This window comes from Peromyscus leucopus, chromosome 6 (assembly GCF_004664715.2).
Source record: "Peromyscus leucopus breed LL Stock chromosome 6, UCI_PerLeu_2.1, whole genome shotgun sequence".
NCBI lineage: Eukaryota > Metazoa > Chordata > Mammalia > Rodentia > Cricetidae > Peromyscus > Peromyscus leucopus.
The window spans coordinates 69239054-69262317 of NC_051068.1; the positions used below are offsets into that span (position 1 = coordinate 69239054).

General features: G+C 45.8%; 2 protein-coding genes across 2 annotated transcripts in view; one reads left to right on the top strand and one right to left on the bottom strand.

Moving 5' to 3' along the window:
* The window catches only part of Pogz (pogo transposable element derived with ZNF domain), a 48576-nt gene extending 38407 nt beyond the window's left edge, over nt 1-10169 (top strand). The window contains 11 exon segments of the mRNA XM_037206868.1: nt 1422-1522; nt 1964-2110; nt 5162-5296; nt 5409-5532; nt 5535-5580; nt 5741-5881; nt 6291-6347; nt 6521-6633; nt 6911-6935; nt 7045-8021; nt 8024-10169. Of these exon segments, the coding sequence (XP_037062763.1) occupies nt 1422-1522; nt 1964-2110; nt 5162-5296; nt 5409-5532; nt 5535-5580; nt 5741-5881; nt 6291-6347; nt 6521-6633; nt 6911-6935; nt 7045-8021; nt 8024-8718 (2561 nt within the window). The 3' untranslated portion in view covers nt 8719-10169.
* A 2328-nt stretch (nt 10170-12497) lies between these two features.
* Nucleotides 12498-15354, bottom strand: Psmb4 (proteasome 20S subunit beta 4). The gene is made up of 7 exons (XM_028857457.1): nt 15171-15354; nt 14842-15048; nt 14516-14662; nt 13945-14026; nt 13249-13365; nt 12779-12867; nt 12498-12611 (listed from the first exon to the last, which is right to left on the bottom strand). The coding sequence occupies exons 1-7, from the start codon at nt 15308-15310 to the stop codon at nt 12599-12601; spliced, it is 795 nt and encodes a 264-aa protein (XP_028713290.1). The 5' UTR covers nt 15311-15354; the 3' UTR covers nt 12498-12598.
* Nucleotides 15355-23264: the final 7910 nt, after the last annotated feature.

Consider the following 23264-nt stretch of genomic DNA (forward strand, 5'->3'; position numbering starts at 1 on the left):
TCAGGTTTCACAAAAAGTGGTGGTTAAACTTTCAGAGTTTTAAATACAGAAAGGACTTAGAAAAAAAAAAGGTTCAAGGGGTAGACCATTGTTTGATACTTAAAACTTTATAAAAATACTTAAAATTCTATAAAATACTTACAACTCTTAAAAGTCTATAATTTCCATATTTACAGAAACCTGAAAAGCCAGTGATCAAAGAAAAACACAAATATGTCCCCTTTTCTAGCCATACTTTGTTGTTTGTTTTTTGTGTGTGGGTTTTTTTTTTGGTGGGTTTTTTTGTTTTTTGTTTTTTTCCGAGACAGGGTTTCTCTGTATAGCTTTGCGCCTTTCCTGGAACTCACTTGGTAGCCCAGGCTGGCCTCGAACTCACAGAGTTCGCCTATCTCTGCCTCCCGAGCGCTGGGATTAAAGGTGTGCGCCACCACCGCCCGGCATTTTTTGGTTTTTCAGGACAGGGTTTCTCTGTGGTGTTTTGGTGCCTGTCCTGGATCTCGCTCTGTAGACCAGGCTGGTCTTGAACTCACAGAGATCCGCCTGGCTCTGCCTCCCAAGTGCTGCAATTAAAGGTAGGCACCACCACCGCCCGGCTAGCCATACTTTGTAATTCAAAATATGAAGTAATTAAAAATTTTATAAAAAATTTATAATTATATTCTTAGAATGAAGCTTGACAAGTTGACTAATTTTAGAATATAATTATCTTGAATCTGTTAATATGGAAAGAGAAATGACATTTATGACAAGGTAAGAGCGTCTGTCCAGCCAAGTGTGGTGACACACACCATTAATACCTGACTTGGGAGGCAGAGGCAGAATGGTCTATGAGTTCCAGGCCATGCAGGACTGTGTAATGAGACCCTGTCAGCCTTTTCAGAACAAATTCTTCCTGGTACTTCCTGGACAGTCAGTAGATATTTATGAATTATTTATAAATGAGAACCTTGTCCTTAGGCATAAGCATATGTAGTATTTTCAAAGAACTCATTCAGCAGTGTAGGATGCACACTGTAGATGTGTGGAATCATGAACAGTAAGTCGTAAGTCATAAGGCTTTCTACTAGGTTCCTGTCTATCATAATAGAGGTGACAGTTCCTAGGTTACAACAGTGGGTATTGAGTTAGAAAGAGAAGTAAGAGATAGGAAATGGTGAACAGAGAATGTGACTTTAAGTTAGAAGTCAAGAGGAAATGTCCAATTTAAAATGCAAATAGTTCACAGTCTAGAATAGAGCTTTGTTTATTAAAAAGACTGAGTTAGAGACATAGGGACATGAGTTGTCAATAGCAACACAAATGTTAGAGGAGAACCATTTTACAGATGTGTTGGTGATTGCACGTGGAGATGCAGTCAGGAGAATTGTAAGGGCTGTGATCTTCCATCCAGGTGCATGTCTAGATGATTTTTCTTCTTACAGCCAAGTGCAAGATCTGCGAGTGGGCGTTTGAAAGCGAGCCACTGTTTCTCCAGCATATGAAGGACACTCACAAGCCTGGAGAGATGCCTTACGTTTGTCAGGTACTGCCTTTTCCTCCAGAGCGTTCACGGCATTTTGTTTTTAACCGATTGTGAAGAAGTCCACTAAAAGTCCCCACTGGACACATTCCGTGTAGGTACTCTGAAGACATACGGGAAGAGACTAACATAGTTCCTGTAGTTAGGACTTCCCGGAAGATAACAGGGGAGAGGGGCCTCCTGTGCATATGAGAGAGAGTGTGTCTCCCAAGCTTCCGCTCTTAAGATAGAGAGTGCTTTATTCCTTAGAAAATCTGGGTTGTTGGCAGACTCTGCTGTCCATTACTGTTCTTATGGATCTCCCCCACGTAGATCTCCGTCACAAAACCAGAACAGTAATACCCCATGCATTTAACTCCCCCCCCCCACACACACACATGGTTGTTGTTACTCTTTATGGCCCGTTACTCACTCTTACCCTTACTCTCCTTCCTGCATGACCAGGTGTGTCAGTACCGCTCCTCCCTCTACTCCGAGGTCGACGTCCATTTCCGGATGATCCATGAAGACACTCGGCACTTGCTCTGCCCGTACTGCCTGAAAGTCTTCAAAAATGGCAATGCGTTCCAGCAGCACTACATGAGGCACCAGGTATCGGGCACCAAGCAGTCCTGTATTCGAGTTTGAATTTTTGGATTCTAGGGTCAGGGCTAAGATAGATTAATTAATAATCAATGTTGATAAAGAAGATAGTACTGTGAGCAAACATCATTCAGTTCCTGTCACTTGCCACACACTAGGTTAGATGTTAAGAGATTTTAGTGCTAAAGGAACAGTACATGAAACCATTATGAGGGCTGTGTTAACAGGGCAAGAGACAGAGAAGCATCTACCTATTCTGGGAGCTGAGGGGATATCCAGGAAGAAGTGGTATTTAAGGTCTGAAGGATGAATAATGTTGTAGAATAAAATAGAACAGAGAAGTAATGGACCTGAGGCACAAGGTCAGCCTGTGGCAGTGTAAGGAAGTGAGAGGCGTTCAGAGTAGATTGTAGGATACAAGGCAGGCAGGTGCTGGAGCTAGGTGGGGACTAGTTGTGGGTGCTCTCCTGGCTGGGAAAAGGAGTTCAAGCCCTGGCTGATAGGTTCTACTTATTTTATTCAAGATTTTACCCCGGCTGCATTAAGTAAACTGAGGAAGTTCAGAGTGGAGGAAAGACCAGCCAAGGCTTTGGAATCCTTTAGGGAGGAGATGACAGTGGATGCGGACTTGGGAAGTGAAGGAAGGAGTAGGGTTAGGAGTGTTGCTGAGATAACACGGTCTTTGGGATTTAGAGGTGGTAAGTGAGGTAGCGGGAGAGTGACCATGGTTCCTAACACACGTGCTGCCCTGTCTTCGGCGTTGCAGCCATGCCGCTGTCTGGCTGAGGCCCTGTGGCCTGGGCTGCATAGAAGAAGCAGTGTCAAAGATGTTAAATGGCACCTAGTCTTCATCGACAGTCGGGTGCATAGCAGGACTGTTTACCGAGAAGTACTGGAGAAAGCAAGTGTTGAGAGAATATTGAGATTGAGGTATTTTGGCTTAGCACGGTCTGTTGACATTACAGTATAACTGGTAGATAATAGACCTGATGTCTGGGTTGTTACGAGAGTCCTTTGAGAAGTGTTACATACATGCATTTAGTTTTAAGCTTTTTTTCTTTCTTTTTTGAGACTTTGTCTCACTATGTAGCCTTAGCTGGCCTCAGACTCAAAGAGATTCACCTGCCTCTGCCTCCTGGCTGCTTAGATTAAAGGTGTGCACCATAAGACCTAGCTGATTTTATTTTTTTTTTATGTGTCTATGCCTGAGTTACAGGTGTAAGCCCCCATGTGGGTGCTGGGAACTGAAGCAGCATCCTAGAAGAGCAGCCAGTAGTACTCTTAACCACTGAACCGTCCTACCACCCCAGCTGATTTTAAACTTTTCAAGTTTCAAAAGTCCTCCAGATGTGTCAAGGATAAGGCTGAGAGTCCTTAAAGTTTCTTTCTATCCATAGAACGACCACTGTCGTCCTAGTAGGCGTTTTGTTGCCAAGGAGACTGAAGTGTTCTGAAGAAAAAAGGTTGTGATCAAAATGCTCAGGCCACAGGAATGTTAAGCTAGAAAGAAACCAGAGACAGACCCTTTATTAAGCAACATTAAGAGACTGTTGGGTTGATTGGTAGGGTTCCAGCAGGAGAAACAAAGGACTTGAGAAAGTAAATGGAGACAACCTAAGGATGTTCATTTACACAGAGGAGGACAGAGGGTGGGTGATCCAGGCAAGGAGTGGCTGAGGGGAAAACTGGTTGTGTTGCTGGTTCTGTTGTATTTTATTTACAATATGGAATAGTTATAACCTTGTTTTAAAATGCTATAGAAAGCCTAGTGTGGTGGCTCACACTGTAATCTCAGCCCTCAGGAGGCTGAGGTAGTAGAATGGCCATTGATTTGAGGCCTGCCTAGACTGCTGAGTAAGTTCCAGACTAGCCTAAGATACACAATGAGATTCTGTCTTAAAAAAAAAAAAAGTAAACGTAAGTCAGGCGGTGGTGGCACACGCCTTTAATCCCAGCACTTGAGAGGCAGAGGCAGGCGGATCTCTGAGTTCGAGGCCAGCCTGGGCTACCAAATGAGTTCCAGGAAAGGTGCAAAGCTACACAGAGAAACCCTGTCTCAGGGAAAAACCAAAAAAAAAAAAAAAAAAAAAAAGTAAATAATGCTACAAAAAAGAACCTACTAGAGGAGAGTGAAGGTTTGTGAGAGACATAAAAATGGAAAACCAGGTGTGGGTGCTGTGTGCTCCATGTTACATGTGCACACACACATGCAGCCCTCACAAAGTCCCTCCTTCACTCATTTTCGCCCAGTGTTACATGTATGTGCTATCCACGCAAAGAAAGTCATAGATAGGAGTCCTGTTTTCTCAGACCAAGTCCTCAAAATAGTCTCTGAAATACACACACACACACACACACACACACACACACACACACACACACACACAACACACACACACACACACACATATATATAAAGAGCCTCTCCCTACTCTACCCCCTCCCCCCATTCTACACCCACTCCACAACCCCGAGAAAGAGGGATGCAGAGCGACAGTACGGAGGGAGTACTATCTTTTGTACTCAGCTGGAGAGTGCCGTGGTGATGGGGTGCTTGCTCGGCATAAGGAAGGCTTCAGCTTCTTGCTTGTATCCCTGGCACCACCAGAAGGAGAAAAACAAAAGAAGGCTTTGCTTTGGGGTTGCTTCTCTGCAGTTGGTGAAAAAGTGCTGGTGGACCTGGTGTTAGCTGTCTGTGAAAATGAACCAAGAACCTGGACTGTGAAGGAAGGGAACAGAAGGAGAAGTCTGAGTTGTTCTGTCCTTTGCTTGACAGCTTTACCATGTCTATTTTTGTGTGTTTCTAAAATCAAAAAGAATGTCCAGGTGATAGGCGTGAGCAAGCGTGTTGCTGGCCCACATGCTCCCAGTCGAGAGTGGCTGAGGACCTGTGCACCCTGGCCTTCACTTTCTGGGGATGTGAGGTGGTGGTGCTCAGGGATAGGTTTCCTGGTCTTGAGTAGTTCTCTTCTTACTCATTAAATTCTCAGCAGAAAGAAGGGAAGAGACTAACGTTGACGTGTCAGGGATTCTTTCTGTTTTGTTTTTTCTCCACTTCAGAAGAGAAACGTTTATCACTGCAACAAATGCCGGCTACAGTTTCTCTTTGCCAAGGACAAAATTGAACACAAGCTCCAGCACCATAAAACCTTCCGTAAACCTAAGCAACTGGAAGGCTTAAAGCCAGGCACCAAGGTAAAGGGTTTGCCTGAAGTTCCTTACAGACCCGGGGAGGGTAAGCATAGAGATGGACAGACCCTGAGAGTTGCTGTGAGTGCCATTTCATTGTTCTTCCCTTGGTTCTCAGGTGACAATCCGGGCTTCTCGGGGGCAGCCACGAACTATCGCTGTGTCTTCAAACGATACATCTTCTAGCGCCTTACAGGAGGCAGCGCCACTGACCTCCTCCACCGACCCCTGCCCTGTCTTCCTTTACCCCCTGTCCAACGCAACATCCAGAAGAGAGCTGTGAGGAAAATGTCAGTGCCTTCTTCTAAATGCTAGGCGGGTGGGAGCTGTGGGCAGAGCCTTTCCCAATAGCCAAGGGAATCAGATGCCATCTGCAGCAGGGGCAGTGGTCAAAAAAATCTTAGGCTTTGATGGTTTCTGAAGCAGTAATGAAATTTTCGTTTTTAACAGGAGCGTCATGGGCCGACAGACATGTCTGGAGTGCAGCTTTGAGATCCCAGATTTCCCTAATCATTTCCCTACCTATGTGCATTGTTCTCTCTGTCGCTACAGCACCTGCTGCTCTCGAGCTTATGCCAATCACATGATCAAGTAAGTCGAGAGCAAACCAGGACCTCTAGAGTCCAAAACTCTCTTCATCCCTCCCATTTCTACTTGGTTTCTTTCTTCAACTCTTAAAGCTGTTTGTCCATCTCTTCCAGGGAGATAAAAGAGCAAACCCATATTCATTTGGCCTTGTTAGTCTGTGCTCCAAATAACCTTCTAGGGTCTTGCTACTGAAAGTGCAGTCTAGGCATTGGATGGGAGCTTGTTAGAAATGCTGATTCTTAGCCCCATCCTAGACCTGAATTAAAACGTGAATTGTAATTGATCCTCAGGTTATTTTGTATTTATATTGAAGTTTGAGAAGCCTGATGGTTAAACTGGTCTGGATTGAGAAGGCATCTTTTTGGTTGGACATTGTCATTGGCTGGTAACTCTGCTTCTTTGTCTTTTTCAGCAATCATGTGCCACGGAAGAGCCCCAAGTATTTGGCTTTATTTAAAAATTCTGTAAGGTAATAAACATTTCTCCGTACTCTAGTTGTTGAAGCTAATGTCATGCCCTTGTTTTGTGGAGTGGTTATGTGCATCACTCCCTTAAGCCTCAGAGTTGAACTGCGTAGTGTCTCTGCCGTATGTGTCTAATACACTCTTGTCCTCTCGCTCTCTTTCTCTTTTTCTCTCTTAGTGGAATCAAGCTGGCCTGCACTTCCTGTACCTTTGCTACCTCTGTGGGAGATGCCATGGCCAAGCATTTAGTGTTCAACCCCTCCCACAGATCCAGCAGCATCTTACCACGGGGTAAGTGAGAGAAGCTGGGATAAACTGGGATTGGGAGAAGGGATGTCACACTTTATGAGCCAGGAGCATCTTTCTCTGGCCTCACCCATTCACTGTTTAGACACACACAACACTCGGACTGTAAACACTCTAACCTGAAGTTAGAGAAGACTGGGGACGTCGCCCCATGAAGAGTCTATCAGTGGGTAGCATGTTGAAATCTCAAGGTGTTATCTATGGAATGTTGGGGCTTTTTTCTTCCCAGTGAGCTAACTTTTTTTTAATCTCATTTTCCCAGGGCTCAGTTGGATGTCTCATTCCAGGTAACATCTATTTATGATTTAATGTGTACTTTGTATGATAACACTGTTATTTAAATTCCTAAGTTTAACTGCTGTTCCCGCTCTCTGATTCCCTTCTCCACTCATTTAGGCCTGGCCAGACTCCTGAGCGAGTGTACGACCGGAACTTGAAGACTATGTATCTTCCACCTCCCTTCCTCCCTAACAAAGCTGCCACTGTGAAACCCGGAGGAGCCACCCCAGCAGAGCCTCAAGAACTTGCAGTTCCTGTGGCCCCGGCCCTTCCGTCACCCGTCTCGACGGCAACCCCACCAGCAACCCCTACTCACCCACAGTCCTCATCCCTGCTGCCCTTGGCCACAGAGGGGCCTGAGCGTCTGAACGTAGAGCAGGAAGAGGGAAGAAGCCCCGTCACCCAGGAACCCGAACCAGCAGGTGGTGGAGGCGGCGGCGGCAGTGGGGTCGGCAAGAAGGAGCAGCTGTCTGTGAAGAAGCTGCGGGTGGTGCTGTTTGCCCTCTGCTGCAACACGGAACTGGCGGCCGAGCACTTCCGGAACCCCCAGCGGCGGATTCGCCGCTGGCTTCGACGCTTCCAGGCCTCTCAGGGAGAGAATTTAGAGGGCAAATATCTCAGCTTTGAGGCGGAAGAGAAACTGGCTGAATGGGTGCTGATCCAGCGAGAGCAACAGCTCCCTGTAAATGAGGAGACCTTGTTTCAGAAGGCCACCAAAATAGGACGCTCTTTGGAGGGGGGTTTTAAGATATCCTATGAGTGGGCTGTGCGCTTCATGCTGCGGCACCACCTCACTCCCCATGCCCGGCGAGCCGTAGCCCACGCATTACCGAAGGATGTAGCAGAAAATGCAGGACTCTTCATTGAGTTTGTACAGCGGCAGATTCACAATCAGGACTTACCTTTGTCTATGATTGTGGCTATTGATGAGGTCTCCTTGTTCCTGGACACAGAAGTACTGAGCAGTGATGACCGAAAGGAGAATGCTCTCCAGACAGTGGGCACAGGGGAGCCTTGGTGTGATGTAGTACTGGCTATCCTGGCAGATGGCACTGTCCTTCCTACCCTGGTTTTCTACCGCGGACAAATAAATGGCCCGCTAATGTGCCGGACTCTATATTGCTAGAGGCCAAAGAGAGTGGCTACAGTGATGATGAGATCATGGAGCTCTGGTCAGCCCGTGTGTGGAAGAAGCACGCAGCTTGTCAGCACAGCAAAGGCATGCTGGTGATGGACTGCCATCGCACTCACTTGTCAGAAGAGGTCCTGGCCCTGCTCAGTGCCTCCAGCACTTTGCCTGCAGTGGTCCCTGCAGGCTGTAGCTCTAAAATCCAGCCATTAGACGTGTGCATCAAACGAACTGTTAAGAACTTCCTGCACAAAAAGTGGAAGGAGCAGGCTCGGGAAATGGCAGACGCTGCCTGTGATTCAGATGTCCTGCTTCAGCTGGTGCTGGGCTGGCTGAGTGAGGTGCTGGGTGTCATTGGGGACTCCCCAGAGCTAGTTCAGCGGTCCTTCCTGGTGGCTAGTGTCCTGCCAGGCCCTGATGGCAACATTAACTCACCTATACGCAACGCTGACATGCAGGAGGAGCTCATCGCCTCCCTAGAGGAGCAGCTGAAGCTGAGTGGAGAGCGGGCTGAGGAGCCCTCGGCTTCCACACCCCGACCCAGATCATCTCCTGAAGAGACAGTGGAGCCCGAAAGCCTTCACCAGCTCTTTGAGGGGGAAAGTGAGACGGAGTCCTTTTATGGCTTTGAGGAAGCTGACCTAGATCTGATGGAGATTTAGGTGCTGGGGTCGTGAGAGCACACGGTGTTGGGTAGGAAAGCTGAGGGGGAGGGTAGAGGGACTTAGAGAGGGGGTACCAGTGGGGTACTTGGTTTATATTTTTAATTTTATGCCACCACTCCCCCGACATTGATACTTCCTGTGAATTTGTGGGTTATTAGGACAGCCAGTAGTGATCACTTCTGAGCTGAGGAGCTGGCCCGTTGGTTACTCACTTCTGCTAAAAACAGGTTCTCGTGACTTTTTTTCCTTCTTCTTTAATTTAAATCACTGTGTTTGCTATTTTTCTGACAAAATCTAGGAAAACAATCCTTTGTGGACAGATATTAAATTGTTTTGTTTCCCCTTTTACCTCAATTGTATCATAGTATTTCTGGGTTTTGTTTGTTTTATTCTATGGCCAATGTCTTTGGGCATGATACTATCTAATCATTGTTAATGTGAGAATTCTTCTGCAGATTGGAAAGAAAAAAATATGTAGCTCACAAGCTGGTTTATTACATGTGTGGATACATTTTTTTCATTGTGGTCTTAACACTTTTATATAAAAATGGAAATGAAAAAAGAATCCCACTGAACTCTTTCCTTCTCCCTTCCCTTCTCCAGAGGTGTTGGTTTCTACAGCAACTCTTGATATAAAATCGTGGCTTTAAAGATGCATGAAACCTCCTTGAATCATCCAGAATGGATAGATTTTTCTTTCCTCACCACCCTCCACCAAAACACAACAGAAACCATCTTTTTTGCACTTGTGACCCTGACCCCTTTCCTGATTTCCACACCGTCCTTTACTCTGCACAAAGGAGCACATGTATCCCTAGCAAGTAAGAGGTCCTAGGTGAGGTGATCAATCAGTGTTCAGGTGGAGGCCATCCCTAGTCTTGTCTTCCATCAGCCAGTCCCCGGCAGGGGTGGCGGGCAGAACCCGTGCTTTGTTGAACTTCGTCCTGTTCAGCACGTCCTGACAGCACACCTGCTCAAGACATCACAGGTACTAACTGGCATATGTTAAGTGTTGAACAAGACACAGACCGCTTGAACTCCTGCTAACCTGTGGTTTCCACATTTCTCTCAATGTTTCAGAAGAAACTGATGTGGAAAAAAAAAAAGCATAGAGGTGTGCACAGAGAAAGACACGAATCTTTATTTTTCACTGCCAACTTCAAGGAAAGTTTTTCTACAATTTGCATGAGGGATTTTTTTTTTTTTTTAAAGAAAAAGATGTATTCATGGTGATAAACCAAAATGTACTGTACCATAGAAGAAAAGAACAAAAAACCAAGTCTACCTTTCCCGCAGCCACACCAGTCTTGTCCATCCTGAGGCTTTTGGCAATGTTTCCTCCTGTGAGCCAAGGAGGCAACCTGCACAAGCTTGTAAGTGGTTCATCTTTAAAATGTACATAAGTGGAGCCTTTAATAAAATGAGAGGAAATGGATTTATAAACCTTTTTCTATGTGTCCCTGTTTAATAGGCTTTCATAGACTGGGAGATGTTTGAGATGACAACCTGGTGGTCCAGGTTTAGGTGTGTGGTCTTTGTTACCACCTGTTCCTCTCCCTGCAGTTTGGTTTTTTTTTTTACTCCCAGCACACTAGAACCTAGTAAACAGGACCGATCCCACAAGTCTGAACCCATGGCGTTGGAAATCTAAATGGAGGATCCACCTAGGCTTCTCTTCCCCAGCTTTTTGCTCAATGCCATTTTATTGATGGACTATATATACTTCAAAGCCAACCTTCTGCCTTTGAGAAAGCTGGAGAACTCTAAGTGGCCACTTCAATCCACAACCGAACGAATTCTCTTTGGTCGTCTCTGCAGCAGCCACACCCTTAGCAGAGCTGGGTTCGTGGCCTCTGCACATTGACTTTGAATGGGTGATTATTTTTTTTATTTTTTATTTTTATTTTTTTAAGATCATGGTAACAGTGGGTCGGCTGGGTTTTGGCAAGCAAATTGTCTTTGTGGACTCTGCCTGCATGGCTTAGTGGTAGAAGGAAATTTTTTTTTGTTTTTTTTTTTTATAATTCAGTTTAATCAATAAACATGTATTTATTGACAACTTTCTGTGTTGAGATTAAGTATGTCCAAGTTCTAGATTGAAGGCTCAGGATTTCCTTTGTGTGAACCTATCTGCTGCTGTCTATACCACTCTCAAAGGGTCTAGAGAGCGTCGTTCAGAAGACCTACAATTTTAATTTTTAAAAATCAAGGGATAGAACATGGCTAATTCCCAACCACTTAAAATACATTTTTATGTAGGCACCACATCCTATTACAACATGCACATGAAGGTCAAGACAACTCTTGACTCTGCTGCCATCTTGTGGGATCTGGGCATTAAACTCAGGTCTTCAGGCCTATGTCCTAGGACCGTGTGTGCATTCATGTGTGGATGCAGGCACAAGTGTGGAGTATGATGAAAACTCTGGGTGTCCTCACTCTCCACCCTAATTGAGACAGCTTTTCTGCTTCCTGGGCCAGGCTCCCTGGCTCTCAAGCTTACAGGCCCCTCCTGCCTCTGCCCCCCATCTCCCTTTAGGACCTGAGAGTACAGATTTGAGCTGTTCCACCCAGCTTCCCATAGGTTTAGGGGACTCAGATTAGGTCTTCACACAAGAACAACTGCTTCAGCAACCGAGCCGTGTTCCCAGCTCCACTGAGGACTTTGATTTAAATGCTTGTGTTTACTTGTATGTGTGTGGGTATGTGTACACGAGTGCAGGTGCTCACAGGATGCAGTCAGTGGTTCTCCCTTGGAGCTGGAGTTAGAGCAGGTGTGAGCCACATCCATGGGTGCTGGGACTCAAACTCAGGTCAGGTCTTCTGCGAGAGTACTACTACCTGCTCTTACACTGAGTCACCTCTCCGGCCCCCATTTAGGATTTTTTAATAAACACAAATGCTCTTCAAAGTACCAAGTGCTAGAATTGTAGACAAACATTAGTTAAATGTGCGTAGCATCTCCTGACTGCCTATCTGGTGGCTGAGTGCCACCATACACAGTTGCTCTGCCACATACCACATGCCTGTCGGTGAAATTGCATTTTAACCAGTCACATTTGCAGACATCAACCACCACCATGCCCCTGTCCCCAAATCTACATTTTAGAATATAGTGCATGGGAGAAAATGAAGAGAATATTGTATATGTGTAAGCTAACTGTGTTACCAAAGAACCAGTTTACCCTGTAAGAAGCTAGCTCTAGGACGATCCCAAGTGAATACTGTCTGGGGTCTGCTTTATTGTCATGCAGAGAATCCTTGCTTGCTAAAAGAGCCTGAATGCCCCCTCACCACGAGTGCTTATAATCATCCCTCTCTCGGGAGGCTGAGGTCCACCTCAGACACAGTGAAGGACTAAGGAAATGGCTGGCACCCAAGCACGAGTTCAGCCCTGAGCACCCAAGTGCTGTGGCGTGCACATTTAAAATCCCAGTGCTAGGGAGGTGAAGACAGGATCCCGGGGCCTGCTGGCCAGTCAGCCTAGTTGAATTGATAAGCTCAGGTTCCTAAGAATTATGTCAAAAACAACTAAGGTGGAGGATGACTGAGGAAGACTTCTGACATCAACCTCTAAGCATGCACACAGGAGCTAAATGAATCTCTGTCCAGGAAAGGGGACTGAGCTCTTGGTGGGACCCTCTTAGAATAAAAACAGCCACCAGGTATGGTGGTACAAGCTTTTAACTCCAGCATTTGGGAGGCAGAGTCAGGCAGATTTCTGAGTTCTAGGCCAGCCTGGGCTACATAGTGAGATCCCATTAAAACAAACAACAAACACTTCAAAGACTGATTTATTTTACAAAAGTCTACCTTTCAGCCAACTAATTCAAATACAGAAGGGTACAGCTTCAGCTCCAGACAGTTCTTCTGTATTTCATTCAAAGCCACTAAAAAGAAAGAAAATATTTTAGGGAAAAAAAGGAAGCACAAAAGCATCAGCTTCTGAAGGAGCTCTCCCCCGAAGAACCATCATTCCAGAAGAGCCCAGCTTTGTGTAAGTCAAAGGCTTTCCAACTCGCCCACACACTGTTTTCCTACTGTCACTTGAAATTACCTGATCATGTGGGCAATATCCCAGTTGGTCTCTGCTGAGAGTGGCCCTTCTATCTCGACACCTTTTTCAGTTATGGTGGCAATTTGAAACTGAAAGAAAACAAGACATGCAATGAAAATACCCAGTCTGGACAAAGTTCAATCAAGAGGGTCACCCCTCATTTGAAAATAGAAGAAACAGAATTTGTGGTTTTTAAGACAGCGCCTCACTATGTAGCTCTGGCTGTCCTGGAATCCACTCTGTAGACCAAGATGGTCTCAAACTCAGAGTTCGGCCTGCTCTTCCTCCTGAAGGCTGGGATTAAAGGTGTGTGATAGGCCTGGGCTACCAAGTGAGTTCCAGGAAAGGTGCAAAGCTACACAGAGAAACCCTGTCTTGAAAAACCAAAACAAACAAACAAACAAACAAACAAAAAGGTGTGTGATAGTATGCCTGGCCCCAGATTTTGTACTTTTCTGCCCACTTCTCACCCGGTTGTATGAACGGGCATCTCTGTAGTACAGCACTCGCATGCAGCGTTCTACAAGCTCTCGGGCCTCAGTCTGACTCAGCACTGGTTGTTTCTCTAGAACTTCTCGAAGTAGAGGCTAAAGAGGTGGGCAAAATGTGGGAGAAATTAGACACTGGCATAACAGTAGGCAACCCGCTCCAACCGATGTAAACAATCGCCAAGGTGAATGACAGACGCCTTCCCATTGTCTCAACAGAACTAAGTGCTGGCTTTGTTTCATTTGCTATTCACTTATTTTGTATATATGTACGCATATGCATGTGTGAGTCAGAAAATAGTTTGCAGGAGTTGTCTCCACGATGGGGGGCCTGGGCTGACTGTCAGCAAGTGCCTTTTGCCATGAGCCATTTTTTTCTTGTTTTTCAGATGGAGTCTTGCTATATAGCCCAAGCTGGTCTGGAATACATTGGCCTCCTGGCCTCGGCCTTCTGTGCATTAGGATTACAGATGCGTACCACCATGCCCAGCTAAGATCCTCTTAAAGGGGAAGTCCTAGGACTTCTACCCTGCAACAAGGCTGTCATTCCCATTCACCACATCTTGTCACTGGATGGTCATGTAAACACATTCTTCTCAGACAGAGAAAACCAGACGCCCAACATTAGGATCCCAGCCTGTCTCATCTCTTTTCCCTATGGCCAGACCCACTACTTACCTGAGCCAAGTACGCACCATAACCAGTGGCTAGTGACGGGGCTTCATAAGCTACACCAAGCATGTCCACATAACCAAGGAAGCTAGAGGGACAAAAGTCAAAGAACTCATTTAATCTTACATTTCTCGGCCAAAGAATGGGACCATGAGGTCTGAATTAAAAGAATTCCCTGGGAATAGAGTTGTGGGTGGGGGAAGCAGCATGGCTCAGTGGTTAAAGACACTTGCCACCATGCCTAATGACCCAAGTTCGATCCCCTAGAACCCACATGGTAGAAGAGACTCCTTACACACACACACACACACACACACTGTAGCACAAAAGCACCCATACAAAAATAAGTGTAAATAACATTCTTTTAAAAGGCTGAAGAAAGCCAGTGTGTGTGCACGTGTGTGTGTGTCGCATGCCTTTAATTCCAGTGCTCTGAAGTTAGAGGCAAGCCTGGTCTACAAAACGAGTTCCAGGACAGCCAGAGCTGTTTCTTCGAGACGGAGAAACCTGTCTCGAAAAAACAAAAAAGGTCACTCAGTAGGCGCTAGGTCAGGTGGTCAAGGAAGTTATCAAATACCTTTCTCCATCAGCATAGCCTCCAATGACCATGGTGTTCCACAGAGGATTCATCTTGGAGCGGCGGCTGTACATGGCCCTTGTCAACCATGAGTGAATAGCTCTAGGGCTATAGCTGTGTCCATCTCCCAAGAGCTCTTCATCAATCCTTAAAAACAATTGGTTGAAAAAGTAATGATAACGGAAGTCAAGTTCCCCACCCACCCTTGATCTACACCCAATTTTACACGCCCCCAGGAACAAAAGGCATTCAAAACACATTCATATGTTTGACTCTCAACAATGCCCCAAAGCCTCAAGTCTCTGCTCCGCTTGGAGGCGACTTACACCATCTGGCCGAGAACTTGCTTCAGATACTGGAAGTCAGCGTAGTCTCCCGAAGCCCCCAGCATGGTGCTGTCGTTGACTCGCATAATACGAGAGATGTTGCGGAAACGAGCCAGGGAGCCGTAGGAGCCCAGCATGTCTGCAGCAATAACCACTCCGCCGTCGAACTTCACCCCGAGGACCGACGTCCCAGTCACCATGGGGTTCCTGAAGAATGAAAAGGGTCCCTGAGCGCAGCGGCCGGGGCTCCGGGTGCTGCCGCCCGCGCGCCGCGGATCCCCAAGTCCCGGCCTGCCGCCCATTCCTGGCGCGGTTAACGCGCAACTCACTGGGTCCGGGTGATGGGACCCTGGCAAAGCGCGGACGCCGGATCCATGAGGGCGCAGGGAGTGGACGGGACCCGGTAAAACTGCCCCGGAGCAGGACCCCCGGCCCAGTGGCCAGCCCGTGACTCCCAAAACGCTTCCATCTTAGTCACCGCAGCCGAAGAAATGAAAGCGCTCGCGTCACAGGAAGCGGAAGTGGTCCTTTGTTGTCACACTTCTCTTCTTCCTGCCAGCCGCTTGCAGGTACAATGACTGCCAGGTTCCGGGTTGATGAGGCCGTCTAAGGAGTTCTGGTCCAGAGTAACTACTGAGACTGACAGTTAGAAATGCACAGCGTCTCATCCCTGTGTCCCACTGCAGTAGGGGTGACTAGATCTGAGCATTCCGACAATTTAGGAGGAGCAGGCTGTGTAGGACAAGCACCGGGAGCGGTTGTCATGGCCTCTTCGGACCAGTATCCAAAACTTGGCTTGTCGAATCCTTGAACCCAATCTCTCACAGCTTTGCTTCTCAAAGCAGGCCCATGTAGCAGGCATTATTCAACCCACTTTATAAATAAAATACAGTGTTTGAGATACAGTGATTTACCCCTTGACAGTCGGTAAAGGTAGAAAAAAATTCGATCTCAGCACCCACGTGATGGCGCAAAACCATCTGTAACTCCAGATCCAAATGATCCAGTATTCTCTTCTGAGGTCCAGGGCACCAGGCACTGAGAGAGAGAGAGAGAGAGAGAGAGAGAGAGAGAGAGAGAGAGAGAGAGAGAGAGAGAGAGAGAGAGAGAGAGAGAGAGAGAGAGAGAAATTGGGACAGAAGGATTGCCTCCAGTACGGGACCATTCTGGACTACATTCTGAATCGAGGCTAACCTGAGCAACTGAGAGACCCTGTACAAAAAAGGGGGTGGGGGTAAAAGTACACTACTGCACCCAATTTTTTTTTCTTTAATTTTTTTTTTTTTTAGTCGGGAGGTGTTAGGATCAAGTGTAAGCTCTCAGCTACTGCTCCAGTGCCATGTCTGTCAGTCTGCCGCCATGCTCCCCAACATGATGGTCATGGACTCTAACAATCTGCCAGGGGGTAGTGTCACATACCTTTAATCCCAGCACTGGGGAGTCAGAGGCAGGTAGATCTCTATGAGTTTGAGGCCAGCCTGGTTTACAAAGCGAATCCCAGGACAGCCAGGCTACACAGAGAAACCCTGTCTCATAAAACAAAAACAAAACAAAGAACAGCAGCAACAAACATCTGGAACTGTGAGCCCCAATGAACATATTCTCTTATAAGTTGCCTTGACCATGTGTCTCGTCACAGCAATAGAAAAGTGACTCAGCAGGAGGATTTCTGTGAGTTTGAGGCCAGTCTGGTCTACAAATAAAGTTCCAGGACAGCCAGGGTTGTCACACAGAGAAACCCTGTCTCAAAAAACAAATCAAAACAAAACAGAAAGAGGAGAGAGAGAGAGAGGGGGGGGGAGAGGAGAGGGGAGGGGAGGGAGGGAGGGGAGAGGGAGGGAGAGGGAGGGAGGGAGGGAGAGAGAAGGGAAGGAGGGAGGGAGGAAGAGAAAAGAAAAGTAGTTCAGATACTGGGGGAGGAAGGGATTCCCTCCCCCAGTGGTGTAACCATGGTAATGTGCCCATGCACCTGTAAGTAACCCCTCGCCCATGCTCCTGTAAGCAACTCTAATTAAATTCATTCTGCTACATACAATCACACAAAGACACGAAGGTAGAAGGGGACTAAGTGACATTACAGATGGCTGTGAGTCACCACATGGGTGCTGGAGATTCAACCCGGGGCTTCATGAATGCTAGGCAAGCACGCTACCAACTGAACTATATCCGCAGCCTCTCAAACTCCTTTTTATTTTATTTTTAGTACCTTAGCTTTCCTTATGATGAAGGAAAGCTTTTTTCATACATCTCTAGTTTTGACTGACCCTCCCCTAATTGTCTCCCCATCTCCCTGCACCCCTTAAACCTTTACACCCCAGAATTTCCTCTTCCACTTCCCTCTATGCTTCCCTCGTTTATATTCTTTTCCAATGTTTTATTTACTTAGTGTGCACTCATGCTGTGTGTACTATCGGGATAGGAGGGGAGCTCATGGCACAGCAAACGTGGAGGTCAAAGGACAACTATGTGGTGTCCCTTCTCTCTTTCTGCCATGTGTGTTCTGGAAACTGAACCCGGGTCATCATGCTTGTGTGGCAAGTTCTTTACCTTCTGAGCCATCTCACTGGCCCTGTATTCTTTTTTTTTTTTGGGGGGGGGGTGTTTCGAGACAGGGTTTCTCTGTGTAGCTTTGTGCCTTTCCTGGAACTCGCTTTGGAGACCAGGCTGGCCTCGAACTCACAGAGATCCGCCTGCTCTGCCTCCCGAGTGCTGGGATTAAAGGCGTGTGCCACCACCGCCCGGCTGCCCTGTATTCTTAGGTGCTACCACCTCCAGTACAAACGCGTCATGGCTAAGATGATTTGATTTGCAATATTTCAACTTCGTAATGGTGCAAAATTAACTTTGAACTTTGAATTTTTATATTATCCCAGAATAGGATATTCTTGTGATGCTGGACAGTGGTGGTGAGCCACTCTCCTAGTCAGCCTCCCTGCCTATACCCTGCAGCAAACACCCAAACTGTGAGACTCAGTAGGTTGTGTGTATTAAATGCACTTCCAACCTCTAATGTGTTGATACAAATGTAAACTATTTTTATATTCCTGTTTAAGATAATTTGTATATTGATACAAATACAGAACTATATTTGTTATAATGTACATATATTTCTACTCTTATATGAAATATTTGTATATTGATACAAATGTAAATTTATATCTGTCATACTGTATGTATGTTCTACTTTTGTTTAGCATATTCTGTATATTTAAATATATTTAATATTATTGTCATATTGCGTATCGCACTATACATTCCTGCCTCTGTTATAAATATCTTGTGTATTGTCACAATTTTGAAGTCGTCGCCCTTTACCATACATTTGCTTATAGACTGTTTACCTTGTTTACATTAAGCCTTAGTCCTTAAGTTATTTCTGTAGATAAGACTTATAGATTTATAGTCACCTATGCCTGTCATCTCTATAGTTACGTTAGTTAGGTTATCCAGATTTACAGATACATAGTTCGGATGGACAGGTAATCTTCAAACACTTCATAGACCTAGAGAATATGGCATTTAAAGAACTTAGAATTCTGTTGACGTTAGACACAATTTCTCCTGGCAGCACCAATTTGATCCCGAGAGAATGTTGAGCTTCTAAGACATTTCCAGTTGGAAGTTTGTCTTCTTGGCACAAAATGGCCTACTGGGCAAAGAACTGTCCTTGCCTCAACTGCTGATGATATGAGTGCTGTCCTTCTGGACAAGCGGACACAAGAAAAAGTGACTTCTGACCTCTGCCAAGACAGGGTAAGATGATCTTTCAGACTTCCTGCTTCTGAAAATGGTCTGTTAGATACTCTAGGCCTGTAACCAGTTTGAATGCACCAACCATGCTGAGAAACATTAGGTGACTGTCCAGGCTGCCAGTTGTCCTTGCAAGATTCCCGAAAGTTGCTTGCATCCATCTTCCATTTCTCAGGTACCATTATATTCCTTCTCAGGTCTTTGATGGGATTGAAGACTAGCAGTTATAGTTACAACTTAGTATGTATGTATGCATGTATGTATGTATGTATGTATATATGTGTGTGTATGTATATGTATATTATCTTAGATATAACATATTAAGTATTAGATTCAGGTTCTTTAGGATAGGACACCTTTTGGAATGATGTTTGTAACATGCCATTTACTTACACTCTAGACTTCTCTGGATTTTAGTATGTGTTTCTTGCTTGATATTGTTCACAATGATTATAGTTCCATCTTATCTAGGTCATTAACCCTCTTTACCCCTGGACAATATTTGATAACCTTTCCTTGTATATAGTCTTGTATTAGGTTAGAACCTTCTTATTTAGACAAAAGGGGAGATGTAGTGGGTAGCCATTTCAACCTTGATCTGGAAGTTCCAACCCCCATTGAGGCTTTGGTGACTGTCACACCTACAAGGCGGGGCCAAGAGAGGACCTTGAAGACCTGAGATCCGGATGCACCATCTCTCTTGTTTCCTGGACCCTGGACGCTGGGGGTAGACTGAGCAGAGTTCTCCAGAGAACACCGCCAGACTGCACTACACCTTTCCCAGACCCTGCAACCTACCTATTCCTTCATTTGTAAGTTACGCCACTAAATAAATCTCCCTTTTAACTACGTGGAGTGGCCTTAATAATTTCACCAATACTAATGGTTTCTCTTATGCTGTGTATGTTGGGATGTGTCCATTATAAATCAAGGAGCATCCAGGGTTATGTCGGCCATGGATTGGCATCTCTTGCTTGTTTTGATTTTTCATTTTGATCCTATTTCTCTTTAACTTTGCAAGTCTTGTGGCTTGCTATTGTTTGCCATAAATTATGAATGGCGTAGAAGGGTCTGGGTTATGTTCTTCCACTAGAGATAGGGATTCGAGCTGTGAGGACCACTCTGAGTGACCAGTGTTGCATGAATCTTAAAGGGTCTTATTAATAAAAACAAACCCAGGGCCAGTTATTGGGGTGAATGCTGGAAGATCAGAGAAGCAGAACAAGCCACAGCCACCTCACCTCACCAATTCCTCAGCTGATCCTGTTTCCTCAGACTGGATGGCTCTCAGCTGAACTGTGCTGCTCAAAAGCCTAAAAGCTTAACCAGCTCTAGTTCCTCATCCTCATGCCTTATATACCTTTCTGCTTCCTGCCATCACTTCCTGGGATTAAAGTTACCATGCCTGGCTGTTTCCAGTGTGGCCTTGAACTCACAGAGATCCAGGCGGATCTCTGCCTCTGGAATGCTAGGATTAAAGGCGTGTGTGTCACTATTTTCTGGACTCTGTATCTAGTGGCTGTTCTGTTCTCTGACCCCAGATAAGTTTATTAGGGTGCACAATATTTTGGGGAACACAATACCACCACAGACCAGTTCACTCTTTTTTTTTCTCTTTGTTTTTCTTTTTTTTTTTAAAAAAAAAAAAATTATTTATTATGTATACAGAAGAGGGCGCCAGATCTCATTACAGATGGTTGTGAGCCACCATGTGGTTGCTGGGAATTGAACTCAGGATCTCTGGAAGAGCAGTCGGTGCTCTTAACCTCTGAGCCATCTCTCCAGCCCATGAGCCATCTCTCCAGCCCCAGTTCACTCTTCTTGATCCCTATTCTTCAGGCATGTTTCTCACAACTTTTGACTGAAAACCAAACAGGCCCCCATCTTACTGAACTGAGGAGGTGGTGCTCGTTCTTCAGGCACCTGCTCCTCCACCCAGCCTCGAGATCTGGCTGAGGAGGAACCACTGGAATTGTTGATAGCCTGCCTCAATGGGTCTTCGTTTCCTAACCAACAGCCCCAGCCTGTAGGAGCTTCCAAATGCCTGCTGGAAGCTTGAGTGCCACTCAGCAGACTCTGCCGCCTCATGCACATTCCCAGCGTTACCAACGTTCTGGGCAAAACTAGTTAGTTTAATCCTGGTACAACCAGGAAAACCTTTGGTGATTTTTTTCTCCAACCAGAGACATTCTGCCTCAGTTAAGTCTGATCTGCAGCCTATCCTTAGCACATCCCAGAAGAGATGGACTCTTCTGGAATTTTAGTTCATCTATCTAGCCCTCGTTTCTTCTACAGCCTTTTGTGTGCTAGGATTACAGACAAGTTGCCACACCCACATTGTTTCAGGATATTTGATCACACTGTGAACCCTGAGATTTTGTTAATTAAGTAAAATCAACCTGGGGTAAAGAGGTGACCCAGCAACTAGTTGACAGGAAGTAGCCATAGGGAGTAAGAGGGAGTCGGGAAAACTGTGAGATATAAGGATGTAGTAGGGAGGGAATTTCACTTTGGCAGGCCTTTTTGGTTTTGGGATGGCGGAAGAGAAGCTCTCTTTTCTAGGATGTCGGCTAAGGAGGAACAGCAGCTGGCTGCTCCTGTTCTCTGAGCTAACAGGTTTTCACCCCAGCCTCTGTCCTGAGTCTTTATTGATAAAATCATAAGATTGAGATCGAGTTTAAAAACAATACCCCATGGCATTTACACATGTTGTGGGAATCCAAACAGGTTCTCAGATTTGCACAAGTGCTTTGACCTACTCAACCATCTCCCCTGTCCTAAAAAATGTGAGCTTTGTAGTTTATCCATCTGCTTTTTAAAAAAAAATAACAGGTGGGTTGACTGACTATGATTTCCTATAGCATATCTAGTGTGCCAATCTCCTGTGAAATGTATTCTTTGACTTACACTCTTGCAAGGCCAGTTTCCTTTACAAGAACTGGAGAATTCATTCCTTTAAAAAGAACATTTTAGACAGGGTCTCCAGTAGCTCAGGCTGGCCTTGATTGAACTAGAACTAGATATGTAGCAAGGGTGACCTTGAACTCCTGATCCTCATGCCTCTACGGAATGAGATACATGTGGTATAACACAGGCTATACCCTGCTTATTGAAGCTCTTAGGGGGTGCTGGCGTTACCTAGTGCAGCTGGTAGCTACCATGTTCAACTTTCTTCTCCTGTGACAGGCCCCCATGCCTTCCTCTCATAAGGACACTTCTGATTGCAGTTAAAGCTACCCAAATAATCAGAACAATATCCTCATGTAAAATACTGCATTCAGCCACATCTACAAAATCCTCTCCCAGTCGAGTATAGTGGTTCATGCCTGTCATCCCAGCACTGGGGAGGCTGGTGGGTTTGCGAGAGCTTGAGGCCAACCTAGGTTACACACCGAGTTCCAGGCCGGTTTAGGTTGCAAAGTAAAACCTTATCTAAAAAAAGAAAAAAAAAAAAGTAAATGCATAGGTTTCAGGCTTGAAAAGCTGTTAGCAACTGCCACATCTGGAGTCAGACATGCAGGATTTTGGATTAAAAACAAAAACAAGCCGGGCCGTGGTGGTGCACGCCTTTAATCCCAGCACTCAGGAGGCAGAGCCAGGCGGATCTCTGTGAGTTCGAGGCCAGCTGGCTATCAAGTGAGTCCCAGGAAAGGCACAAAGCTACACAGAGAAACCCTGTCTCGAAACGCCCCCCCCCAAAAAAAGCCAACATTTGAAATGGAAAATAAAACACACGCAAAAAATTGCCCCAAACAAATCATTGACTGAATCATTTTAAGGCAATTGATCTTCAGTGCGTGCGTGTGCGTGTGCATGTGTGTGTGCGTGTGCGTGTGTGTGTGTGTTCATGCATGTGTGGATGTCTATGCAAATAAAAGCTAGAGGAGTCTTCAATGTGATTCCTCAAGCACTGTCCACTTGTTTTTTTTTTTTGTTTGTTTGTTTATTTTTTGTTTTTTTTTTGAGACAGAAAGCTGCTTTCCCAAGCTTTTAAAAGACGATGGCTTGGGCTGGAGAGATGGCTCAGAGGTTAAGAGCACTGACTGCTCTTCCATAGGTCCTGAGTTCAATTCCCAGCACCCACATGGTGGCTCACAACCATCTGTAATGAGATCTGGTGCCCTCTTCTGCATACATAATAAATAAATTAATTAATTAAAAAAAAGAAGATGATGGCTCAAGATAGGTTTCTAGCGTTTCAGTGACCACTGCCCTTGTCTTTCTGTAATATTTCAAAACTCATAACCAGTTCCTCACCAGTTCATCTCTGTCCGGTTCCCTCCTACCCAGATAGCTTCCCTCGGCTCTGCTGTCCTTGTTCTGGGTTTTCTTCTTCTTGCTCGGGGGCTCTGCCTCAGACAGGAACGCCAGTCAACCCAAGAGTTCCTGGACCCGAGGGCTGGAGAGGGCTCAGTAAGCAAAGGTGCCCGTCGGGCAAACCTGCCCGTCTGTGACGGATCCCCAGCTTCGGCAAAAGGCCGGATGCAGTGGTGTGCGTCCAGATTCCAGTGTGCCTGTGTTGGGGTGAAAGGGGAAGGCAGGAGTGGCAAAGATAACTGACAACAGGTAACAACACAGGGCTCGGGATTAACTGGCCGTGGCGGCTCATGGCTATAATTCCAGATCTTGAGGGGCTGAAGCAGCAGGGGCCACAGTGAGTTACAAAGTGAGTT